The 22,809-nt window shown below is 37.7% G+C and overlaps 1 protein-coding gene and 1 pseudogene across 1 annotated transcript in view; one reads left to right on the top strand and one right to left on the bottom strand.

The window, feature by feature from the left end:
• The window catches only part of LOC109678585 (butyrophilin-like protein 3), a 35,811-nt gene extending 24,647 nt beyond the window's left edge, over positions 1–11,164 (bottom strand). The window contains exons 1-2 of the mRNA XM_074058618.1: positions 11,141–11,164; positions 1,213–1,585 (exon numbers count right to left, since the gene is read on the bottom strand). Of these exons, the coding sequence (XP_073914719.1) occupies positions 1,213–1,585; positions 11,141–11,164 (397 nt within the window). The remainder of the gene's footprint in view (positions 1–1,212; positions 1,586–11,140) is intronic.
• Positions 1–22,809, top strand: part of LOC109678580 (butyrophilin-like protein 8) — a 479,331-nt pseudogene that overhangs the window by 84,087 nt on the left and 372,435 nt on the right.

Genomic DNA, 22,809 nt, shown 5'->3' with positions numbered 1-22,809 from the left:
AAATATGAAAAATAATAGAATAAAAAGCCTATGATCATATGTATCTATGCATAAAAAAGTATTTGACAAAACCAAGCACTCATTCATGGTTAAATGTACAGCTCATTAATACAACAAAGGAAGAAAAACACACAACCATTGTACAGAATCAGCATTGGCAATACTCGGTATGTTGTCATCTCGAAAATAGTTAACAAACTAGGGAGAAAAGGAAACCGCTTTAACATAAGTAAGAACATATGTGGCAAATTCACAGTGAACATCATATTCACTGGGAAAGTATTAAAAGTTTTCCTTGTAAAATCAGGAGCAAGACAAACGCAAACAGCTTTGTCACTTCTGTTGAACTAGAACTGGGAGTTTCCAGTGAGAGCAATGAAACAAGGAAGAGTCATAAGGGGCATCCACAACGAAAAGGAGAAAGTAAAATGTAACTTGGGGTGTTAATTAGGTCATGAGAATGGGGATTCCAGGGAACTATTTGTACCGTGTTTCTGCCATGTAAAATTACAAGAAGTTATCAGGTTACAACCTGGATGAGCACCCTCACCAGAACTCAACCATGCTCCACCCTAATCTTGGATTTCCAGCCTCTGGAACAGAAGAAATAAAATTCTGTTATTACCACCAAGTCTATAGTATTTTGCAATAGCAGCCCAAATTGACTAATAGACTATCAATAAAAAACCTAAACATACACCTATCATACATCCCACAAATTGTAGTTCTGAGCATATATTTGAGAGAAATGAAAACATATGTCCATGCAAAAACCTTCCCACGATTGTATTCAGCAACTAAAAGGAGTGAACTACTGATACAAGTAACATTTAGATTGCTGTCAAGGTCATTATGCTGAAGAAAAATCTTAAAAGGTTACATGGTATATGATTCCATTATTATATAACATTCTCAGAGTACCTGTTAGTGATTTTCAGAGGTGGTGACAGAGGAGAGAGAAGAGGAGTGTGGGTGTGGGTATCAAAGGGCAGCAGAGAGATCTTTGTGCTGAGGGGACAGTTCAATGTTTTCACATGGTAGTTAAATGAATCTATACTTGTGATAAGATGACACAACTCTACACTTAGCTGTCTGCTAAGTAAATGACCTAAGACAGAAGAAAAAAATCCTCAGTTTCATAAAACTGTTTAAAAGTTCAAGATGATTCTACAAAACAACTCAGTCATGAGTTCTCTGAAATTAGCAACTGACCTGCTACCTGCAGTTCCCAGATGGCCTTCTGCTCATGAGTCTGGGACTTGAACAAGCACCCATACAGGCCAGCATCTGAGGGAGTGACTTTCTGCAGCCTCAAGGTAGCATGTCCTCTGTCAAGGGAGTCCTTCACAAACTCAGTTCTTCCTCTGTATTCTGGCATCTTCATGTTCTTCTGGTCTTTCCCACCTCTGTAGAGATGGACCACATCATCGAACTGGTTCTTGAAGAACCGCACTTCCATGGCTTCAGCATTTGTCTCAGGAGACAGGAAGCAGGAGAAAGTTGCAGTCTCCCCCACTGAGACCTTGATGAGCTTGTCTGGCCGAAACACCTGCCACTGGCCTGAGGGAAGAAACACAAGAGATAACTGAGTTAAATACATTCCATTCCCACACAGGGCTGGAGTGATAAGGTGAAGGGCAAGGTCATGGAACACTTAACATGATCTACTTACTCTACCAAGGTACTTAGATCTGTGTATCCCCTTACACTTGACAGAATATGTCCTCATCAGTTACATCACTCAGTCCTTGTGAAAATTCCTAGAGGTATATTTTTACTAGTGTTCCCATTTTTAAGATTAGAAACTGTGCAGATGAATGAGAGACACTTTCCAAATGCAAACCTACTGAATAGAGGAGATTCTATATGTACATTCTTTCCCCTCTGCCTACATGATTCACAAAAATTCACAACAACCCCTTTCCATCCTCTTTGCTACAAATCAAAGACCCCCCTTTTACAATGACCCCAGAGGGAATAGGTATGGTCATCAATGTCCACTTTGGGGCACTTTGTTTCCTTCCAACACATGAATATACTTTGTAATATTCCATCAATACAATGGAGGAATATACACTCTGGCCATAGGTCAAATTTCTGCTTGTGTTTCCTTTTTTTGTTACCTATTTTTGTAATAGTACTTAAATTGCTTTTGCTGAAAAGCACTAACTCCTTACTTAGGACCACAAAGCAAGACACAGGTCCTGGAGCCTGACCCTTGCTAAGTTCTCCCCATCAAGTTACCTTAGGCATTCCCCGCTTCCTTTTCCTTGTTGTCTGGAGGCTCTTTGGGGGAATTTTGTGGTTCATCTGAACTATTTGAACTTTGGCTGTTTGACAGGTAAATTTGGATCCCTTGTTTGAAGGCTGTTCTAAGCTTTAGGATTTAGAATTTGAACTAATTCTGGCTTCTACTGTTTGTGACAGGAAAGTTTGAAGTTTATGCAGGCAATTTGCAGGGAAGGGATGTCAAGTACACAGAAAAACCAGGGTGTTTGTGTTGGAGATCTCTGTTGTGAATTGTCTAAGAATGAAAAGCACTAAGTCTATCTTGTTTTCTGGAGAAAATTTTTGATGACTAGTCCACTGGGGGAAAAAAAGCAAGAAGAAGGCAAAAGGTTGGTTTGTCTAAGAGTGAACTCTAAATTAACGTAATTGTTTTCACGTTTCATTTTGTGTATGTTTATTACTCTGTGTATGTAATGATTGACTTGAAGGATGCTAAAATTTTGATGGCTGCAACAACTATCCTATTAGGGCTTGACGAAAAAAATAACATTGGGCACAACTTAATCTGTTCCTGGAATTCCTAGAAAAAATGGATCAATATACTTGTGGCCACTAAATTTTTTATTTTCTTGAGCTTATTTTATACATACCCAAATTGACATTTTTGGTATGCCTAATTTAAAATTTTTTGTGTGTATGTGTATATTTGTATGTGTGAGCATCTTCAGGATAGTGCTTAAATTGCTATTGTAAAGTCAATATGTAAAAACTTGTTGTCTTAAAAGAAAGATGCTTTTCAATCATAACCATTATGCTAAAATGCTATGTGCAAAGGAAATAAAAAAACTTCTGACAATTGCTGAGTTGTTTTCTACATTTTAACTGTGGCGATTCTATGTTTTTGTTTTTTGCTATTCTAAGTTTATTGTCATTTGCAGTTTTGATCCATCTCTGGAGCATTTATGACCAAACCCATGGAAAATGACTCTAGCAAGTTTTCAAATACTTGCTTTTGTTGGTTTTGCTTTGTATTTTCCTTGTGAAACTTTGTAACTATTGTCTGTTGCCATCTTGAAGAAGTACAACTTTTAAAAAAAAGTTATTTCATTACTTATTTTTGTTATTGTTGTGCTGGGGGTACATTGTGACATTTATAGAGAAGTTCTTACAATATATCATAGTTGAATTCACCCTCTCCATCATTCTCCTTTGTCCCCTCCTCCCCCCATTCCTGGAATAGTTTCAACAGGTATCATTTTTCCAATTACATACATGTGTACATAATATTTCACCATATTCACCCTCCTATAACCTTTCCCTACATCCTCCCACCCTCCTACTGGTATCAACCCCAAGAACCAACCTGTTCTGCCCTCCTATTCTCCATTTTTATAAAAAATGACATTTTTCTTTGTTTAAGATAACTATATAGGGAGTTTCCTTGTGACATTTCCATATATATATATATATATGGAAATATATATATATATATATATATATATATATCCAAAATTGGTTCATCTCCTCTATTTTTCTCCTTTATACCTTAGTCCTCTTCTTATGGTGAGTTCTACAGGTTTAAAAATTTCATATTCATTCTTGTAACAGAGAGTGCATCAACCATTTTCACTTTTTTAATTTCCTTCTTTTAACCCACCCATTTCGTATGTGACCTCCTCTTAGTGTGATCCACTTTTAGTAATATTGCTGAATTTATATTAGGTCTATATTCCACATATGAAAGAAAAAATATGACTTTTGTCCTTCTGAACCTGGCTAACTTCATTTAAAGATAATGTTCTCCAGTTCCAAATGACAAAATTTCATTCTTCTTTGTGGCTAAATATAATTCCATTGTACATAAATACATTTTCTTAATCCATTCATCAGTAGTGGGACATCTTGGCTGTTTCCATAGCTTAGCTATTGTGAATAATGCTGTAGTAAACATGGGTGTGCAGGTGACTTTATTGTAACCCGATTCACATTCCTTTAGGTATATCCCTAGAAATGGTATTGCTGGATCATATGGCAGTTCTATTTTTAGTTTTTTAAGGATCCTCCATATTACTTTCTATAGTGGTTGTACTAATTTACATTCTGACCAGCAGTGTATGAGGATTCCTTTTTCCCCACATTGTTGTCAACATTTGTTGTTGTTTGTGTTCTTGATGGTAGGCATTCTAGCAGGAGGGAGGTAGAATCTTAATGTAGTTTTGATTTACATTTCCTTTATGGCCAGTAATGGTAAGTATTTTTTCATGTGCTTTTTTAGCCACTTGGACTTCTTCCTTTGAAAAGGCTCTGTACAGTTCATTTCCCAATTTCTTCATTGGGTCATTGAATTTTGGGGGAGTTTAGTTTTTTGAGCTCCCTGAATATTCTTCATATTAATCCCTTGTCAGATGTATAGCTGGCAAAGATTTTCTCCCATTTTGTGGGTAGCCTCTTCAATTTACAAATCATTTCTTTTGTTGTTCAGAAGCTTCTTAATTTAACATAGTCCCATTTGTCAATAATTTCTCTTAGTAGATGAGCCATTTGAGTTCTATTGAGGAAGTAATTGCAATGCCTATTAATTACAGTGTATTCCCTGCTTTTTCTTGCACTAGTTTCAAAGTTTCAGGTCTTATATGAAGGTCCTTAATCTACTTTGAGTTGATATTTGTACAGGGTGAAAGACATGGCTTTAGTTTCAATTTTCTGCATGCATATATCCAGTTTTCCTAGCATCATTTGTTGAAGAGAATGTCTTTTCTCCATTGTATGCTTTTGGGGCCTTTATCAAAAGTCAGGTGGGCATAGCTACACGAATTCATATCCAGGTTCTCTATTCTGTTCCGCTGGTCTTCATGTCTGTTTTTGTGCCAGCACCATGCTGTTTTTATTGTTATGGTTCTGTAGTACATTTTGTAGTCACTTATTGTGATACCTTCATGCTGCTCTTTTTGCTCAGTGTTGCCTGGGCTGTTCATGATCTTCTGTGCTTTTGTATGATCTTTATGGTTGCTTTTTCAATATCTGTGATGAATGTCATTGGAATTTTGATGTAGATTGCTTTTAGTAATATAGCCATTTTCATAATATTCATTCTGCCAATCCATGAACATGGTAGATCTTTCCATCTTCTGTAGTCTTCTTCAATTTCTTTCTTTAATGGCTTGTAGATTTCATTGTAGAGGTCTTTCACTTCCTTAATTAAGTTTATTTCTCCATATTTTTTGAGTTTATTGTAATTAAAATTGTTTTCCTATATTCTTTCTCAGAATATTCATTATTGGTATATTGAAAGGCTACTGATTTTTGTAAATTGATTTTGTATCCTCTACTTGCTGAAGGTGTTTATGATGTCTAGGTGTTTTTTGGTGGAGATTTTTGGGTCTTTTAGGTATAAGATCATGTCATCTGCAAACAGAGATGGTTTTATGTCTTCCTTTTTTATGTGAATTCCTTTTATTTCTTCTTCCTGTCTTATTACTCTGATTAGAAATTCCAAGATTATGTTGAATAACAGTGGAGTGAACACCCTTGTCTTAGTCCTGACTTTAGAAGAAATGGATTTTTCCCATCTAGTATGATGCTGGCTATAGGTTTGTCGTATATAGCCTTTATTACATTGAGGTATATTCCTTCTATTCCTAGTTTCATCAGAACTTTTGTTATAAAAGAATGTTGAATTTTGTCAAAGGAAGAAGTACAACTTCTAACAATAATACACTAAGAAACATTCCTGTGGTACTAAAATGTCACCTACCAAACAGATAGAAATATACTTAAAAATGGATTCTAGTTAAGCCTATTATAAGGGCTACTGCTTCTAAACCTCTTAGTTGTTTAAATAAGACCAAAAGGGTCTATTGGCACTGATTTCCTCCTGACTGGTTACTTCCCCTACAATGTGGAATCAGATCAGACTATCTGGGCAAAAGTTCATCACAGTGACAAGGGAGAATTAAAGCCAAACCACATGGTGGTTAGTCGGTGGATCTTTTCAGAAAATAAAAACTATTCAGGGGTTTTTGAACTATACAGTTTAGGGAAAACTTTTCAGACAAGTGGGTTAATTGTCAAAGTCCAAATGAAGTCAATTTGTTGCAATCCTTCCAATGGAACCAAAGCCAAGAGGTTGTATGTACATGTGGTTGTCTGACATTAAAGCTTTTCCATGCACCTCTGGCAGAAGGAAAACTCATATTTTTGGCTAAGCCCTATTATATAAGTAGAGACAAAAATGACAATTTCTATTTGCTCCAAATATATCCTTTTAGTAGTTCATTCTCATAAAGTTGTTTAAAAGAGGATTCCCCAATACAATTTATTTAATTAGATGTCTTCCAACATTGATTCCCTCTTATATTCTGTTTTATAACGGTATTTCTAATTTTAGCCTTGAACAATGGGTTCTCTTGACTTATTATACTTCAACTATTTGTTCATTAAGGTTGTACTAGTTTATCACTGGCCAGGAAACCCAAAAAACCTGATTAGCCAACATCTTATTTTCCTTAAGACTGAGGAATATTTAATAATAAGGGAGGAATTGTAATGAGTACTCAAACTGCTTTTGCTGAAAAGCACTAACACCTTACTTGGGACCATAAGGCAGGAGAAAATCTTGGCATCTCTGTCTCCATATTGTATCTGTCTTTGTTCTAAGCCATTTGTCCTGCAGCCATCTTAGAATCCAGGAAGGATAGGATTTATTAATAATATGTTTACAGTGAGGGACACAGCTGCCCCCAGAAAAGGAACAGCAGAGGCTCCTCAGGGCAGATTACTAGCCAGGAAACAGTGACTTGTTTATCTTGACCAGATTATTGCTCTCTGCAAGTGATGACAGTGATAATAAATCTCTAATCATATATAATAATCAACCAGGCCAAAATTTGAACAGGACTATTTAACTGTGCATATCTCTCACCAATTCCCCAATTCTTTTTCTATTTAAATCAAAGGCTCATCTGTACCCCAAAGATGGCTAAAGATGTGCTGAAGTTCTTACTGACTTCAACTCTTCCCATGACTGACCATGCTGTGTAATACACCTTTCTCTGCCTTTCACTATTACTCAGTTCTTTATTTGGTGAATTGGGGCAAGTGGCCTGACATGTGGAACCCTTGGAGTTTAAGCCTGAGGCCTAAAACTCTGGTTTCATTTGGTCTGCCAAATAATCCAATGCAACAAGCAATATTATGAAAAACAGATCATGCTAAGAGGAGGTCATATGAGAGAGAGAGGGTAAAATAGGAACTTAAGAAAGCTAATATGGTTGATATTTTTTCTATAGAAGAATGAATATAGAATTTTTAAACCTGTTCTGTATCACCATAAGAAGAGAACTAAGGTAGAAAGGAAAAAATAGAGGAGATGAACCAATTCAGATTATAATACATATATACATAGAAATGTCACAATGAAACACCCTGGATAGCTATGTTAAACAAACAAAAATGTTTTTTAAAAAAAAAACAGGGAAAAAGAAGGCAAAACAGGTCCTGTCTGGGGAGTTGGTACCATTGGGGGGGGGAATATAAGAAAAGGGTGTAGGATTGTGACTATGGTAGAAATATTATGTACACATGTATGTAAATGGAAAAATGAGACCTGTTGAAACTATTTCAGGAATAGGGAGAAGGGATATAAAGAAGAATGCTGGAGTGGGTAAATTCACTATGATATATTGTAAGAACTTTTGTAAATGTCACAGTGTTGTCACAATACAACAATAAAAAAGAAAAAAACAAAGTCTGAAAGATTCATAATAGCATGACAAGGAAATCTTGCAGTTTTTATTAGAGATTTCTCCTTTAATACATTTGTACTGTGGCACATTCTTTGTATACTTTACTATATTTTTACACTTGCATAATATTTTCTTCCATTTTATGATTTTGGCTTTTAGTTGTGCTTGATTTAATACTTTATTCACATGCTTACCTTCATTTTGTTAATATTTTCTTGATAAATCTTAGACCTTACCTTCATTTTCAAACTTCTCCCTGGTCTGGTTTCAAATGTATGATTGTTTGCTTCCTGTGAGTTTTCCCTATTTGGCTCAGCAAATCATCCCCTGAATCCAGCACAGGCATGAGAATCACAAACAAGGGTTACATGTGTGAATCTTGAGCACCATTTTCTTTTCTTACTGCTCACCTGTTTAATGCTCATTTCAGCAATTTTCCTAGTATAAATTATACTTACCATTCCGTAATAGTTTCCTTTTTAGAGAAAAACCACACTGTGGAGGCCCACTCCCTTTAACTTTAAATCCAGACATTATCTCTTGATTAATTTACATGTATTCACCTACTAATTTAGGCACATAAGTATGCAGGGAATGCATATGAATTGGAGGCAAGACAGTTTTTCATGTAAATTTCCAATAAGCAAACTTTTTAATTTTAGCATCAATTATTTATTATTTTCAATATGTTTTTATGAATCTTTCTGGAAAGAATTTCACACATCTCCTGAAGGAGACTATTATTAGATGAACTATGACTTTGTAGCATGGTCTCTGATCAACTAATCTGGAATAGCAGATGCTAAGGTCAGATCCTCAATAGCCCTCTACCTCTGAGTACCCTGCAGTAGGTTGGGCACACCCTACACCTGCTGACAGCTTCACCCTAGGAGTCTGGCCTCTGCTGAGGACTCCTTCCCCTGTTTAGAATGTACTGATAGCACAGAAGCAGGGCAGCTCAGAAGTCCTGAGATTTTAACAACTCTGAGGGCACATCATAATCAGTGATAGATGGGAACCCTCCATCTCTTCTCAAACTCAGATGATTTAGCCACCATTTAAATGATTCCTCTAAAAGTTCCTTGGAAAGTTACCAGTGAGCCCAAGTCCCAGTTGTTTTCAGCAGTAATTTGTTCTTTAGCACACCCTCTGCCTTTTCTACTTTCAAGCTTCACTCTCCCCACCCTTCACTTTTGTTTAGTAGAATTACCTCCTAACAAACCACCTGCAGACCAGCCTTCTTCACTGGATCTCTTTTGGAGAACCCAGCTTGGCTGCCGTTAGTGCTGCCTTCAGGGCTGTGGGGGTGCTCCTGAGCAGAGGGAACATATTTCTCTGGTCAGGCCTTGAAGCTGTCATTTGTCTTGCCTACAGCAACTCCTTCTACTCTTTACTTTTTCTTTCTCTCAGAAGCATCAAGAAAAAACTGACGTTGAACACACTGTGCACCAAGGGAGCTATGTGCTGTATTCCTTCTACTCACAATCCCCTGACAGAACTGTCAGGAATGTGACACAAGCTCCATGTTCTGATGAGCAAATTGACACTTTGAGAAGTTATAAACCACAAAGCTCAAAAGCAGAGGAAATGGGAACATTAAAAAATTAAATTTTCTGCCTGGACTGTGACTTCCTGGCTACCTCTCTTGAAAACAGAAAGAAAATAAAGATGCTCATCAGAAAATGTATGAGAACAAACTTAAATGAGAGGCACTCTTATAAGTAACATGTATAGATTTTATTGTGAAAACTTAGCACATTTTTTTGAGTTCTGAAATCAGCCTGGGTGACCATCAACAGATGACTGGATAAAGAAAATGTGATGCATATTCACAATGGAGTGTGTGTACTCATTTGTATTATGTATTCAGCCATAAAGAAGAAGGAAATTCTGTCATTTTCAGGTGATCATCATGTTTAGTGGGATAACCAAGATTCACAAAGAAAAGTGTCAAGTATTTTCTCTCATATGTGGAATTCGGGGCGGACATGAAAGTAAAAGGGGAACTTTTAGGAATGTGAAAGCAGAAAAGGGGGAGTAGGAGAAGGAAAGTGAGAAGAAAGGATGATAGAGAAAGTGAATGTGATCAAAGTGCATTATATGCATTATAAAAATATCATAATGAAACCCATAACTTTGTAAAAGTCATATATGCTAAGAAAACATAGCATGTTTTAAATTAATTTTTAGTATTTTAACTGTACATATTTATGAACTACCATGTGATACTTTGATACAATGTATTCAGTGTATACTGATAAAATGTTAGCATTTTATTTTCATTATAATTAGTTTTGAGATTTCAAGTTCCTTTCTTCTAGTTATTCATGAAATATGTATAGGTTATTGTGAATTACAGCCATACTACTGTGTACTACAGCATGTTATGAATTTTTTCCCTTTTCTTAGTGTTGTCTAGCTAAACAGACATAGGTACATAGACAATTGGATAAATCCTGTGTAGAGGGGAGGTAAGAACTCATCTAAACCTTATACTGCTGAATACTGACTTCCCAGAGACTTCTGTCTACTCCATCATCAGCTTCCTTTAGGATTTTTATCCAATACTCAATGTCTTAAAAATCAGGTTTTGTACTGTGAGGTAACTGGAAGGAAAAATAAGAGAGATTTCTGCCCAAATAATGTAGTAAAAGATCAGGATAGTTTTTCCAACCCCAGGTTACATATCACAGGTGTTTCTAACTCAGCCAACTTGGCCATTCTTTTTCTCAAATGTACCAGAGTCTCCTTTAACCCATCCATTCAAATCAGAAAACTAGGTGTTCTATATACCTCCCTTGTCTAAACCCTTAGACCTCATCATTGACAAAAACCTAATACATTCACCTTAGAGTGAATGTATTCCCCTGGGTTTGTCCCCTCCCCTCTACTGTGGTCTGTCTTCAAAACTCCACACACAGCATTTCTTCGTTATTTTCATGATGTCTACAGTGCCTGAATCCTTCTTACTGCCATGTGCCTTCCAAGGTAAATTCCAGGCTTGAACTAAAAGAACGTGGGAGAATCCAAACAACAAAGATATTGTTCTGCAATATCTCCATTGTTCTGCAACCATAAGTAAAGAACTCAAACTGTTAGTCAGTGAGAAGTAGTCAGAGAATACCTGACCTGGATAGCTTACCTGAACATGGCTTACAGAGACTGACAACCAGCATGAGCAGGAGGGCCATGGATGTGTAGCAGTTAGATGATTTCATGCTGTGGAAATCACAGACAGCAGGGATGGCTGGAAGATTTAGTTAGAAATCTAAGGTAACAGGTCAGCTGTCCTAGGGTCAGGAGCCATAGAAGGGCTCATCATGAACTGACGGTAAACTGTGCTATTCTTGTAGTCTCCTTCACATCAGCATAGCTATGTGTGTTGGTACTTTGGACTTTGAATCCCTCCATTAATTGGTAGGCCATAAATGTTTATTTCAGACAAGGGAAACGAAGATAAAATTGGGATAGGACACAGTGACAGAGGACCTTGTCCTGGGTAAGATCTGCCCTGGGTTATGTCAGGGAAATGCCAGATTCAGGGATATTTTCAGGTTCAGTCTGGCAGAGAGAGCCAGGGGTGCATGGGTAGGGATCTAGTCCTAAAATAAAGGTCATCATGATAGAGTGTAACAGGGTCTCAGACAAAAGTTGATGCTCTGGGAGGTTCCCAAGGTAGCCCTGCCCATTTCTTTCTCATCTGGAGTTCAGATTCAGAACCTGATCATGAGACCCTACAGGGACCTTCGTGTCAAGGGAAAGAGTCCAGTGCAAGTTCAGACATGGGGGAAAAGTGAACATGCATTCATTAGTCATTCATCAGATACAGTAACCTTGGGTATTCACAATTTTAAATCCTGCAATCTTTACATACACCCAAACTCATAATGATTGATCATTTACTAGATCAAAAGCAGATTTCCACTGATACCATCATAAAGATAAAGTCTTTTACTGCAATGTAATTATGGAAAAAAGCAATTTAAAAATAAGAAATCATTAATGACTCAATTTTAAATAACTCACGGGTCTAAGATAAATCATAATAAAAGCTAGAATTTAGGATAAAGCAACAATTAAACTATATTTGGTAATGCTCAGAACTATGGCAAGGATGTGGAGAAATAGGAATTCTCATTCATTGCTGATGGGAATAAAGGATATAGTCACTTTGGAAGACAGTTTGACCATTTCATATATGGGTAAGCATGTCATATGTTTCAGCAATCATGCCTTTTTATATTTACCCAAATAAGTTGATAATTTGTATTCTCCAAAAGACTTTGCATAAATCTTTACATCTGATTTATTTATAACTGTCAAAGTTTGGAGCAAACAACATGTTCTTCATTAGGGGAATGCACAAACAAATTGTGGTAAATTCATACATTTGAATATATCCAGCAATAAAAAGAAATGAACTATCAAGGCCTAAAAAGACATGGAGAGATTGTCCTGAAGATGGTGGATAGGAGAGGGAATCAGAATTCCTGAGCTCCACAATTTCAGAAACCACTTAGAGTCATGGTAGCTACATTTGGGTAATCTGATTCTTTTTAGCCAACTAAATAACCACCAACACATAGGGTACACATAAAATTCAAAGACTGACTCTTAAAACAGCTTTTAATTACACCTAACAGCTGGGAAAATCCCGGGTGCTGCACAGCCACTAGGTTGTGTCTGCCTTCAGAAAAGCCTCTGGCTGTTTCTGTCTCTGTCTCTCTCTCTCTCTCTCTCTCTCTCTCTCTCTCTGTCTCTCTCTGTCTCTCTCTCTTTCAAAAAGCAGAACACAGAGGACCAAAAATAGAACTGAACTCTTTGACGTACTGAACTCCTCCCTAATCCATGGAAAGCCTACATACGGCCTGCTGGCCTGGACCCAGTCCCAGTGAGTGTCTGTGTTGGGAAAAGCCACCCCAGCCATTTCTTCTCACCAGTCTGGGTCCAAATCTGCCTGTGTGAACCTGTAAACCCAACAGGTGAATGCCACACATCACAAGTCCTCCCAGGAACATAATCCAGTACAGATAGGGGACAGATTGCAACCCCCCTTGAACAAAACTGAATGACATAGACAGTGAATATAATTTAACACTGTCAGTAGGAGTGGGGTGGAATGCTGAACCAACCTTGGAGGTTGGGGTTGGGGCAAGGAACCAAACTCTGGAAGTGGGGGTGGGGTGAGGAACAAATGCTGAGAATGGGGAGGGGTGAGAAGCCAACCTCTCAGAACAGGGGCATGGCAGATCACTGAGATAATCTCATGAGACTGTGGGCATTACATAATACTGAATTGCCCCAGTTTTTGGGGGGAGGAGCTGACCAGCCAGTGTTGTGGCTGTGGAGTTACTCAGCTGACACCTAGCAAAAACACCAACATATCTGACCTCATTGGACAATCTGGTAGTGAGCAATCACAGACCTCAGTTGCAACCTGCCTTGTGGGCAAAAAGAACAAACTACTATTCACAAGCTAGCTTTCTGGTGGGACCACTTCAGAGCTCCCACCTGCATCACATGACTCATCAGACCAAGGAAAACAGGACTAAAAAATCCCTGCTGACTCCTCCCTAAGCTGTCCAACAAGAGAGGCAGCACCCTTCTCCATATATCCCAGAATACTACCCTTGAGATGAGACAGGAACACTGAGAAAACACCAGTCAAAAGCACCAGTAGAACCTGGATTTGATGCCAAAGGAAGAAGTCCAGAACTTTTACTGAACTGATTTTACTTTTATGGCTGCTATTGTTGTCATTGTTTTACTTTATTCCAGCTTTCAGTTTCTAGTCTTATTTATTTTATTTTTTCTTAGTCCCCCCCTTTTTTTAAGCATTTTTAATTTTGTTACTATAATTTTCTTATCCCTATTCTTACTCCCTTCACTTTCTCTTTTTTTTGTGCTATAATTCATTGTTCTCCCCCCAATGATTTTTTCTGCCCCTTTTCATCCATTCTCTGCCTCTGCTTCACCTCCCCTCCTCACTTTCCCCTATCTTTCACCTCATTTACCCTTCCCTCCTCCAAACTTACCACCCACTGATTAGTCTATTGTACCAACCCTACACACCCCTATGCCTCTACAATCCCTGATAGAAGCACCCTCCACTACAACTGAACTGCACCCTAACACACACAAGATCCCTAAAACCTTATAGTCCCTATACCTTTTATTCCCCTCACCCTATCCTCCCCACCCTCTCTTTAAGAGCCACCTTTTCAAATTACCCAAGTATCTATCTCTATCCAAATAACCATTACCCTTCACCATACCCACTGCTTATTGATGTTATCACCAAGGGGTTCTCTATATAATATGTAAACAACTGCTCTGGTATTGAACTTGTGAATTTGTTATTGCTAATTTGCATTTTCAGGTCAGGGGCAGAAATAGCACATCAACATAGCTAAAAACTAAGCTAGTCACAAAATGGTAGCTAAGTCAAGTGAAAGATAACGGGTGATTAAAATCCCCAAGTAGCCAATCAATAACATAGGAGCATAGCACAAAATAGAATTATGGGGAAAATAAGAAGGCAAGGAAATGCCATACCTCAAAAGACCAACAATGCAGCAGAGGATTGGGAAATGAAGAAAATGAATGTCCAGTTCCTGACCCCAACAGGATGGTGATAAATATGACCTATGAGCTCAATCATCTCCATAAAAAATCTCTCAAAGAGGAAATTATGAATGAGCTCATTGACATACTCATGGAGAAGCTATAAGAGAAGATTAAACAGAATGTACAGTATGAATTCAATATCAAAACACCACAAATAAAAAACTTGAGAGGACACAGAAGCAACTAAATGAACTCAGAGAGGATGTCAACAAATTTCAAAGTGAAACAAAGGAGACTATAATTTCAAAAAAGAGATATATGAAATAAAAAAAACACAGCACAAGATATGAAAGAGGAGTTAAACAAAGATATGGAAAACCTCAGGAAAAAAAATCAAACAAATGGCAGGAATCATCACATACCTCTCAATACTAACACTGAATGTTAATTGGACTCAATTCCCCCATCAAAAGTTTGGCAAACTGGATTAAAAAAGGAAGATCCAACAATCTGTTGTTTATAAGAGACCCAACTTATTGACAGAAATAAACACTGGCCTAGGGTGAAAGACTGGAAGAAGATTTACCAAGCTAACAGACCCTGAAAATAGGCAGGAGTAGCAATGCTTAAATCAGACAAAATGTACTTCAATCTTACATTAGTCAAAAGAGACAAAGGTCACTTCATACCAATAAAAGGAGCAATATGTCAAGAGGTCAAGAGGAAATAACAATTAACAACTTATATGTACCCAATGTCAGTGCAGTCAACTTCATTAAACATACACTAAAGGACTTAAAATCACATGTAGACCCCAACACAGGGGTAGTGAGAGACTTTAATACCCCTCTATCACCAACAGATAGGTCATCCAGACCAAAAATCAACAAAGAACTAAATGACACCATTGATTAAATGGAACTGACAGATGTCTACAGAGTACTCCATCCTGCAAATTACAATATACATTCTTCTCAGCAGCCCATGGAACTTTCTCCAAAATAGATCATATCTTAGGGCACAAAGAAGTTTCAACAAATCAAAGAAAATTGAAACAACTCTCTGTATACTCTCTGATCACAATGCAGTAAAACTAGAACTCAACAACAAAAGCAGCAACAGAAATATGCAAACAATTGGAAGCTGAACAACATGTTGCTCAACAATCAGTGGGTCATAGAAGAAATAAGGGAGGAAATAAAAGAAGTTCCTGGAATTTAATAAAAATAAAAACACAACCTATCTACCCACTTATGGGACACAGTAAAGGCAGTCCTAAGAGGAAAGTTTATAGCCATGAGTGCGTATATTAAAAACACAGAATGATCTTAAGTAAATGACATAGTGGTACATCTCAACCTCCTAGAAAAACAAAAACAAGCTAAACTCAAAACAAGTAAAAGTAGAGAAATAATAAAAATAAGGGGTGACATCAGTGAAACAGAGACCAAACAAAAGCTGGTTCTTTGAAAAAATAAATGAGATAGACAAGACCCTGGCAAATTTGACTAAAATGAGGAGAGAAAAAACCCAAATCTGTAAAATCAGATATGTGAAAGGGGAGATAATAACAAACAAAAATTTAATTCAGAGAATCATCAGGGACTCCTTTGAAAACCTATATTCAAATAAATTGGAAAATCCAGAAGAAATGAACAAATTTCTAGTTACATATGAGTATCCAAAACTGAATCAAGAGAATATTAATCACCTAAACAGATCTATAACATGCAATGAAGTTGAAGTAACAATAGAGTGTCCCAAAAAAAGAAAAGTCCAGGGTCTGATGGATTCTTCTCTGAATTCTACTAGACCTTTACAGAACTCTTACCAACACTTCTTAAACTTTTCCATGAAATGAAAGGGAAGGAACACTGCTTAACTAATTTTATGAAGCCAGTATTACACTCATACCAAAACCGGACAAGGAACACATCCAAAAAAGAGAACTACAGGCCAATATCCTTAATGAATATAGATACAAAAAAACTCAATAAAACAATGGCAAACTGAATCCATCAACATATTGGAAAGATAATACACCATAACCAAACTGGCTTCACCCCAGGGATGCAGGGATGGTTCAACATACGCAAATCATTAAAGGTAATACAACACATTAATAGAAGCAAAGACAAAAACCACTTGATCATCTCAACAAATGCAGAAAAAGCCTTTGGTAAGATTTAACACCATTTCAAGAAAAAAGCTCTGATGAAACTAGGTATAGAAGGAATGTGCCTCAACATAATACAGGCTATATATGACAAACCAGTAGCCAACATCATAGGTTTTGCCCCAAATTAATGGGGAAAAATTGAAATAATTCCACTAAAGTCAGGAATGAGACAAGGGTGTCCACCTTCCTCACTCCTATTCAACATAGTCTTGGAATTCTTAGCCAGAGTAATAAGGCAGGAAGAAGAAATAAAAGGATACAAGTAGGTAAATAAGAAGTCAAACTACCCCTATTTGCAGATGACATGATCTTATACCTAAAAGATCCCAAAAACTACACCAAAAAACTACTAGACACCATAAATAGCTTCAGCAAAGTAGCAAGATACAAAACTGATTTATTAAATTCACCTTTCTATACACCTTTCTATATACCAACAATGAACAGATTGAGAAAGAATATAGGAAAAAAATTCCATTTAAAATAGCCTCAAAAAATCAAATACCTAGGAATAAACTTAATGAAAGCCGTGAATGACTTCTACAAGGAAAACTACAAACCACTAAAGAAAGAGATCGAGGAAGACTACAGAAGATGGAAAGATCTCCCGTGCTTATGGGTAGTAAAAATGGCTACACTACCAAAAGCAATGTACATGTTTAATGCAATTCACATCAAAATCCCAATGATGTTCATCACAGGGATTGAAAAATCTACCCTAAAGTTCGTTTGGAAACTCAAAAGACCATGAATAGCCAAGGCAATAGTGAACAAAAAGAGGAGATATCACAATACCCAACTTCAAACTATACTACAGAGCCATAACAATAAAAACAGCATGGTACTGGCACAAAAACAGACCTGAAGACCAGTAGAACAGAATAGAAGACCCAGATATAAATCCACACAGCTATGCCCACCTAATTTTTGACAAAAGTGCCCCAAACATACGATAGAGAAAATACAAATATTGCTAGGAAAACTGGATATTCGCCTGCTTAAAACTGAAACTAGATCCATGTTTGTCACCCTGTACAAGTATTAACTCAAACTGGATTAAAGACCTTAATATATAAGACCTGAAACCTTGAAGCTAGTACAAGAAAGACCATGGAATACATTGGAAGCAATAGACAAAGGCAAGGACCTCCTCAGTAGAACACAAAGGACTCAGCAATAAAGAGAAAGGACTGAAAATGGGGCTACATGAAATTAAAAAGCTTCTGCACAACAGAAGAAATGGTTTCTAAATGAGGAGGCCACCCACAGAATGGGAGAAAATCTTTGCAAGCTATACATCTGGTAAGGGATGATAACCACAATATGCAGGGAGCTCAAAAAACTAAATTCCTAAAAAACATCAATGACCCAAAGAAGAAATGGCCAACTGAACTAATAAAGCTTTTTCAAGGAAAGAAGTTCAAATGGCTAAAAACCACGTGACAAAATGTTCACTATCCCTGTCCATAAAGGAAATGCAAATCAAAACCATATTATGATTCCACCATACTCCTGTTAGAATTGCTACCATCAAGAACAGAAACAACAACAAGGAGGATGCAGAGGAATAAGGAACCCTCATATACTGCTGGTGGGAATGTAAATTAGTACAATCACTATGGAAAATAATATGGAAGCCCATTAAAAATCTGAGAATAGACCTGCCATATGATCCAGCAAAACCATCCCTAGGGATATACCCAAAAGAATGCGATTCAGGTTACAACAAAACACATGCACACCCATGTTTATTGCAGTACTATTCACAATAGCCAAGCTATGGATACAGCCAAGGTGCCCCACTACTGATGAATGGATTAAGGAAATGTGATGTTTATACACAGTGGAGTTTTACTCATCCACAAAGAAGAATGAAGTTGTGTCATTTGTAGGTAAATATTAGGATGTAACTAGAGAACATTATTTAAGTTAGCCAGGCTCAGAAGGCCAAAAGCAACATGTTGCTTCTCATTTGTGGGATATAAAGCTAACACAAATGCAGCAATATTATGAAACACTGGCCACAGTAAGGGAAGGTCACACAGGAGAGGGGTAGGGTAGCTAAGATCTTGAATAGGGCTGATACATGCACTATACAAGAATGGATATAGAAATCTTAAACTGACTGAAACTACCATAAGAAAAGGACTAAGGTAGAATGAAGATTGTTAGAGGAGATAAATCGATTGGAATTATGATACATACATACATGGACACATCACAAGGAAACTTCCCCAGTAGCTACCTTTATGTAAAGCTGAAATGTCATGTTTTTTGTTTTCTCGTTTCTCTTTTTTTCTCCTACAAAGTAGGAGAACAGGAGAGTGGAACAAGTCCTCCCAGGGGGGAAGGCTGGCACCAGTGGAATTAGGGAGGTGTACAGGGAAAGCAGGCAGGAGGGGGAATATGATGCAATAAAATGTGTACACATGTAAATGCGAAAATGATACCTGATGAAACTACTCCAGGAATCAAGGGGGACCATGGGGGGATGAAGGACAATAGTTGAGGAGGTGAATTCAAGTTTGATATTTTTGATACATTCTAAGAACCTGTGTAAATGTTACAATGTACCCCCACCAATTCCAACATTAAAGGGGAAAAAATAGATATGGAGAAACCTTAAAGGTATACTGCTAAATGAAAGTTGACCTATGCAAAGGCTGCATAAAGCATGACCCCAACTATATAACATCTAAAAGGGAAAAACGATAGAGCCTGGTGTGGTGACATACAACCAGGAGGAAAAGGCAGGAGGTTCATGATTTGTAGGCCAGCATGGGCTACAAAGTGAGACCCTGTCTCAAAATAACAAAAAAGGAAAACTATAGAGATGATAAAAAAATCATTAATGGGCAAAAGTTTGGGGTTGAGGTAAAGGAGAAAGAGGGATAAAGTGGTACAGTAGAAGAGATACTTTTTGCAGCAAAATAATTCTGCATAAGACTAAAATGCCGAGTATGTGGCATTAGAAATGTGTCAAAACCCAGGGAACTGCACAACACAAAGGGCAACTTTCTTTTTTTCTTTTTTTTTCCCCCTTTCTTGGGCAGCACTAGAGTTTGAACTCAGGCCTCACACTTGCTAGACAGGCACTCTACCACTTAAGCCACTCTACCAGTCCTGAGTAACTACACTGATGACAGATGATTCAATTATTGCTTCATCCGTTATAACCAAGTACCTTAAATGCAAATATGTCAAATGCCAGATATTAATAACATGGGTAACTGTTGGGGAAACATAGGGAAAACTGGATTTTTGGCCCATCTTCTTTATAGACAAAAAGCGCTCTTTTAAAAAGTTCATTGAAATAGAGGCGATGAACCAGTTCAGGTTATAATACATACATACATGGAAATGTCTCAATGAAACACCCCGTATAGCTATCTTAAACAAACAAAAATGTCTTTTATCAACAACAGAGAACAGGAAGGTAAAACAGGTCCCTACTGGGGGAGTGGTACCAGTGTGGGGAGGGGGATACAAGGAAAGGGTGCAGGATGGTGAATATGGTGGAAATACTATGTACTCACATATGAAAATGAAAAAATGAGACCTGTTGGAACTATTTGAAGAATGGGAGGAGGGAGGATAAAGGAGAATGATGGAGGGGGTGAATTCAACTATGATATATTTTAAGAACTTTTTAAAGTGTCACAATGTACCCCTTGTACAAGAATAATATGATAATAGAAAAAGCTCACTGATTTTACAAAATGAAAAAATACTGCATTTCACAAGGTGCATGTAAAGCAGTTCTTAGACAGAATTGTTTACCATTAAATATTTATATGAGGAAAGAAAATGAGTCAGAGAATTAGCTGAGCAAAGCAATTGCTTGAAATGTCAAAAGTAAGATTGAGATTGTGGATAGTCATAAGAGTCTCTGCCTTCTGATTGCTTACAGACAGGTGGATATGAGCAGTCAACTGAAAACATTTCTTCAGTAAAAGACTAAGTGCTTGAAAGGTGTGTGTGCTACCTTCTGGAAGCAGAGAAGGGGACTATCCACTCTGACTGGTTGTGTGGGGGATTTCCAGAAGGTCAGCCTGAGCTAAGAAGAAGCTAAGAAGAAAGCTAATAAGCTAAGAAGAAACTATAATTAGGCACAAGAGTCATCATGGGTGATTACATTGAAGGAATGGAGCAATGGCATGTAACTGGAAATCATCAGATAAATTCTAGACATATAGTAAAAGGTTCAGAAGAAAAAACTAAGAAGGTACAAGTGAGAGATGTTGAGTGCTAAGCTTACACATTTAATTTCATCTTGAGGTTTATGAAGAGCCTCTAACAAATCTTAATAGAAAGCAATATGACTGGCTTTGCATTTAGAAGCATCCATAAGTCAATATAATGCAAGCAATATGGATTTTATGTGTGACTCAGTCCATTTGGACTGGGCTGCAATTTGTTGCCTAGAGATTGATATATGGGAGTCATGGTCTCCAGTGTGGCAGTACTGAGGTGGTAGAACCTAAAAAAGGTGGGACTTAGCAGAAGGTAATGAGGTCATGGGAGTACCAACCTTGGAAGGGATTAATGTCATTTTACACAGTGAGTTAATTCTTGCAGGTTGTTATAAAGTGAGGCTACCCCATGCATTTGGGCTCTTCTGCATGTGGATATTTTTCTTTCTGTTACTGTGTCATGCTGTGACACAGTCAGGGAATTTTTTTTTAAAGTCAGATTGGGGTTCATGCTAGGTCACTAGGACTTCATGCTTTCAAAGCAGGTGCTCTACTGCTTCAGTCTCATTTCCAGTCCATTTTTGCTCTGGCTATTTTGGAGATGTGGTCTCATGAACTATTTGCCTGGGCTGGCGTCAAAGCATTGTGAGGGGAGCAAATAACAGATGTGACTTTGTCTTAGATAAGGGAGACAAGTATAGTCATCCTTAAAAGTAAACATCTGAAGAGAAGAGAATCATGCTCCCTAGAAAAGTAAACCAGCAAATATCTCACTAAGATAGCAAAATGTAGCTATGAAGTGTAAATGCTGGGCCTCAAGGCCAGGATGAGCTGACCAGACCCTCCTGGAATGTCCAGTTCTATAAGGGTGGAGGTAACCAGGTGGTCAGATTCAGCGTGAAGTCAATCAGATGGCATCAACATAGCTTCAAGGTAGAAGAGGCAAAGCTAAGTCAGATAGAGCCCTCTATCACTCCTAGACTCCAACTGTACTATGGCCTTAGCTTTCCTAAGCCTCTTCCTTGCTAGGAGCTTTTGTTGGCCTTTCAATGAACTTTGTGCTTGCTTTACTCTTAACTCCTTGTCCGGTATCATCAATCATCCACTTAGCCAGACAGAAACCCAGTATCAACAATCCATTATTACCATGATCCTCCTAATCTCAGCCTCCCAAATAGCTAGGATTATAGGCATGAGCCACCACACCTGATCCGATTAGTAAACTCTTGGAAGTATTCCAGAGTCATGCTATATGACCCACTAGTCACCAAAGTCATGAGTCAAATAGACCTTTCTACTTTATAAGCTACACAATCTCAGGTATTTTGCTATGCCAACATAAAATGGACTAATAAGCAAGTAGCCTCTCATTGTCTGGTATCTGACCCAATGTTGATTTACAGCAGTGTGAGATTTGGGTAGGGAAATGGTTAAAGGTATGGGCTAAGAGTTGTTTTATTTGCATATAAAAGGCATGTTCCTAGTAGAGTTGTTTAGCATAGGAATTAGGTTACTTGGGAGAAGCAGTAACTGTAACCACTTAGGCCACTAAGGTGTCAAAGCATAAATCACTTAGGCCCCTAAGATGTCAAAACATAGAAAATACAAAATATGATTAATACAGGCAATTGGTACATGGTAATGTTGTTAGCAGACAAGAAACAAGGAGAGTAAAGCCTTCAAGGAGGCAGACATGGTACTTATGCAGCCACAAGCTCTCCATTGGTCAAACTAAGAGGCTGGCTCCAGAATCTACCTGTGCCCTTGCACCCCCTCCAAGCCTGCCAACCTGGTACATCCATGTGTGCAGCCACCTGAGCATCACTTCCTGTACCTTCGTGAGAACCTGGACTGCATGGCTGATGTCTGGGGTTGCAAACCTGAAGCAACTAGCTCA

Source organism: Castor canadensis, chromosome 16 (assembly GCF_047511655.1).
Source record: "Castor canadensis chromosome 16, mCasCan1.hap1v2, whole genome shotgun sequence".
In the NCBI taxonomy this organism is placed as follows: domain Eukaryota; kingdom Metazoa; phylum Chordata; class Mammalia; order Rodentia; family Castoridae; genus Castor; species Castor canadensis.
This window is presented reverse-complemented; position numbering and strand designations above follow the sequence as displayed.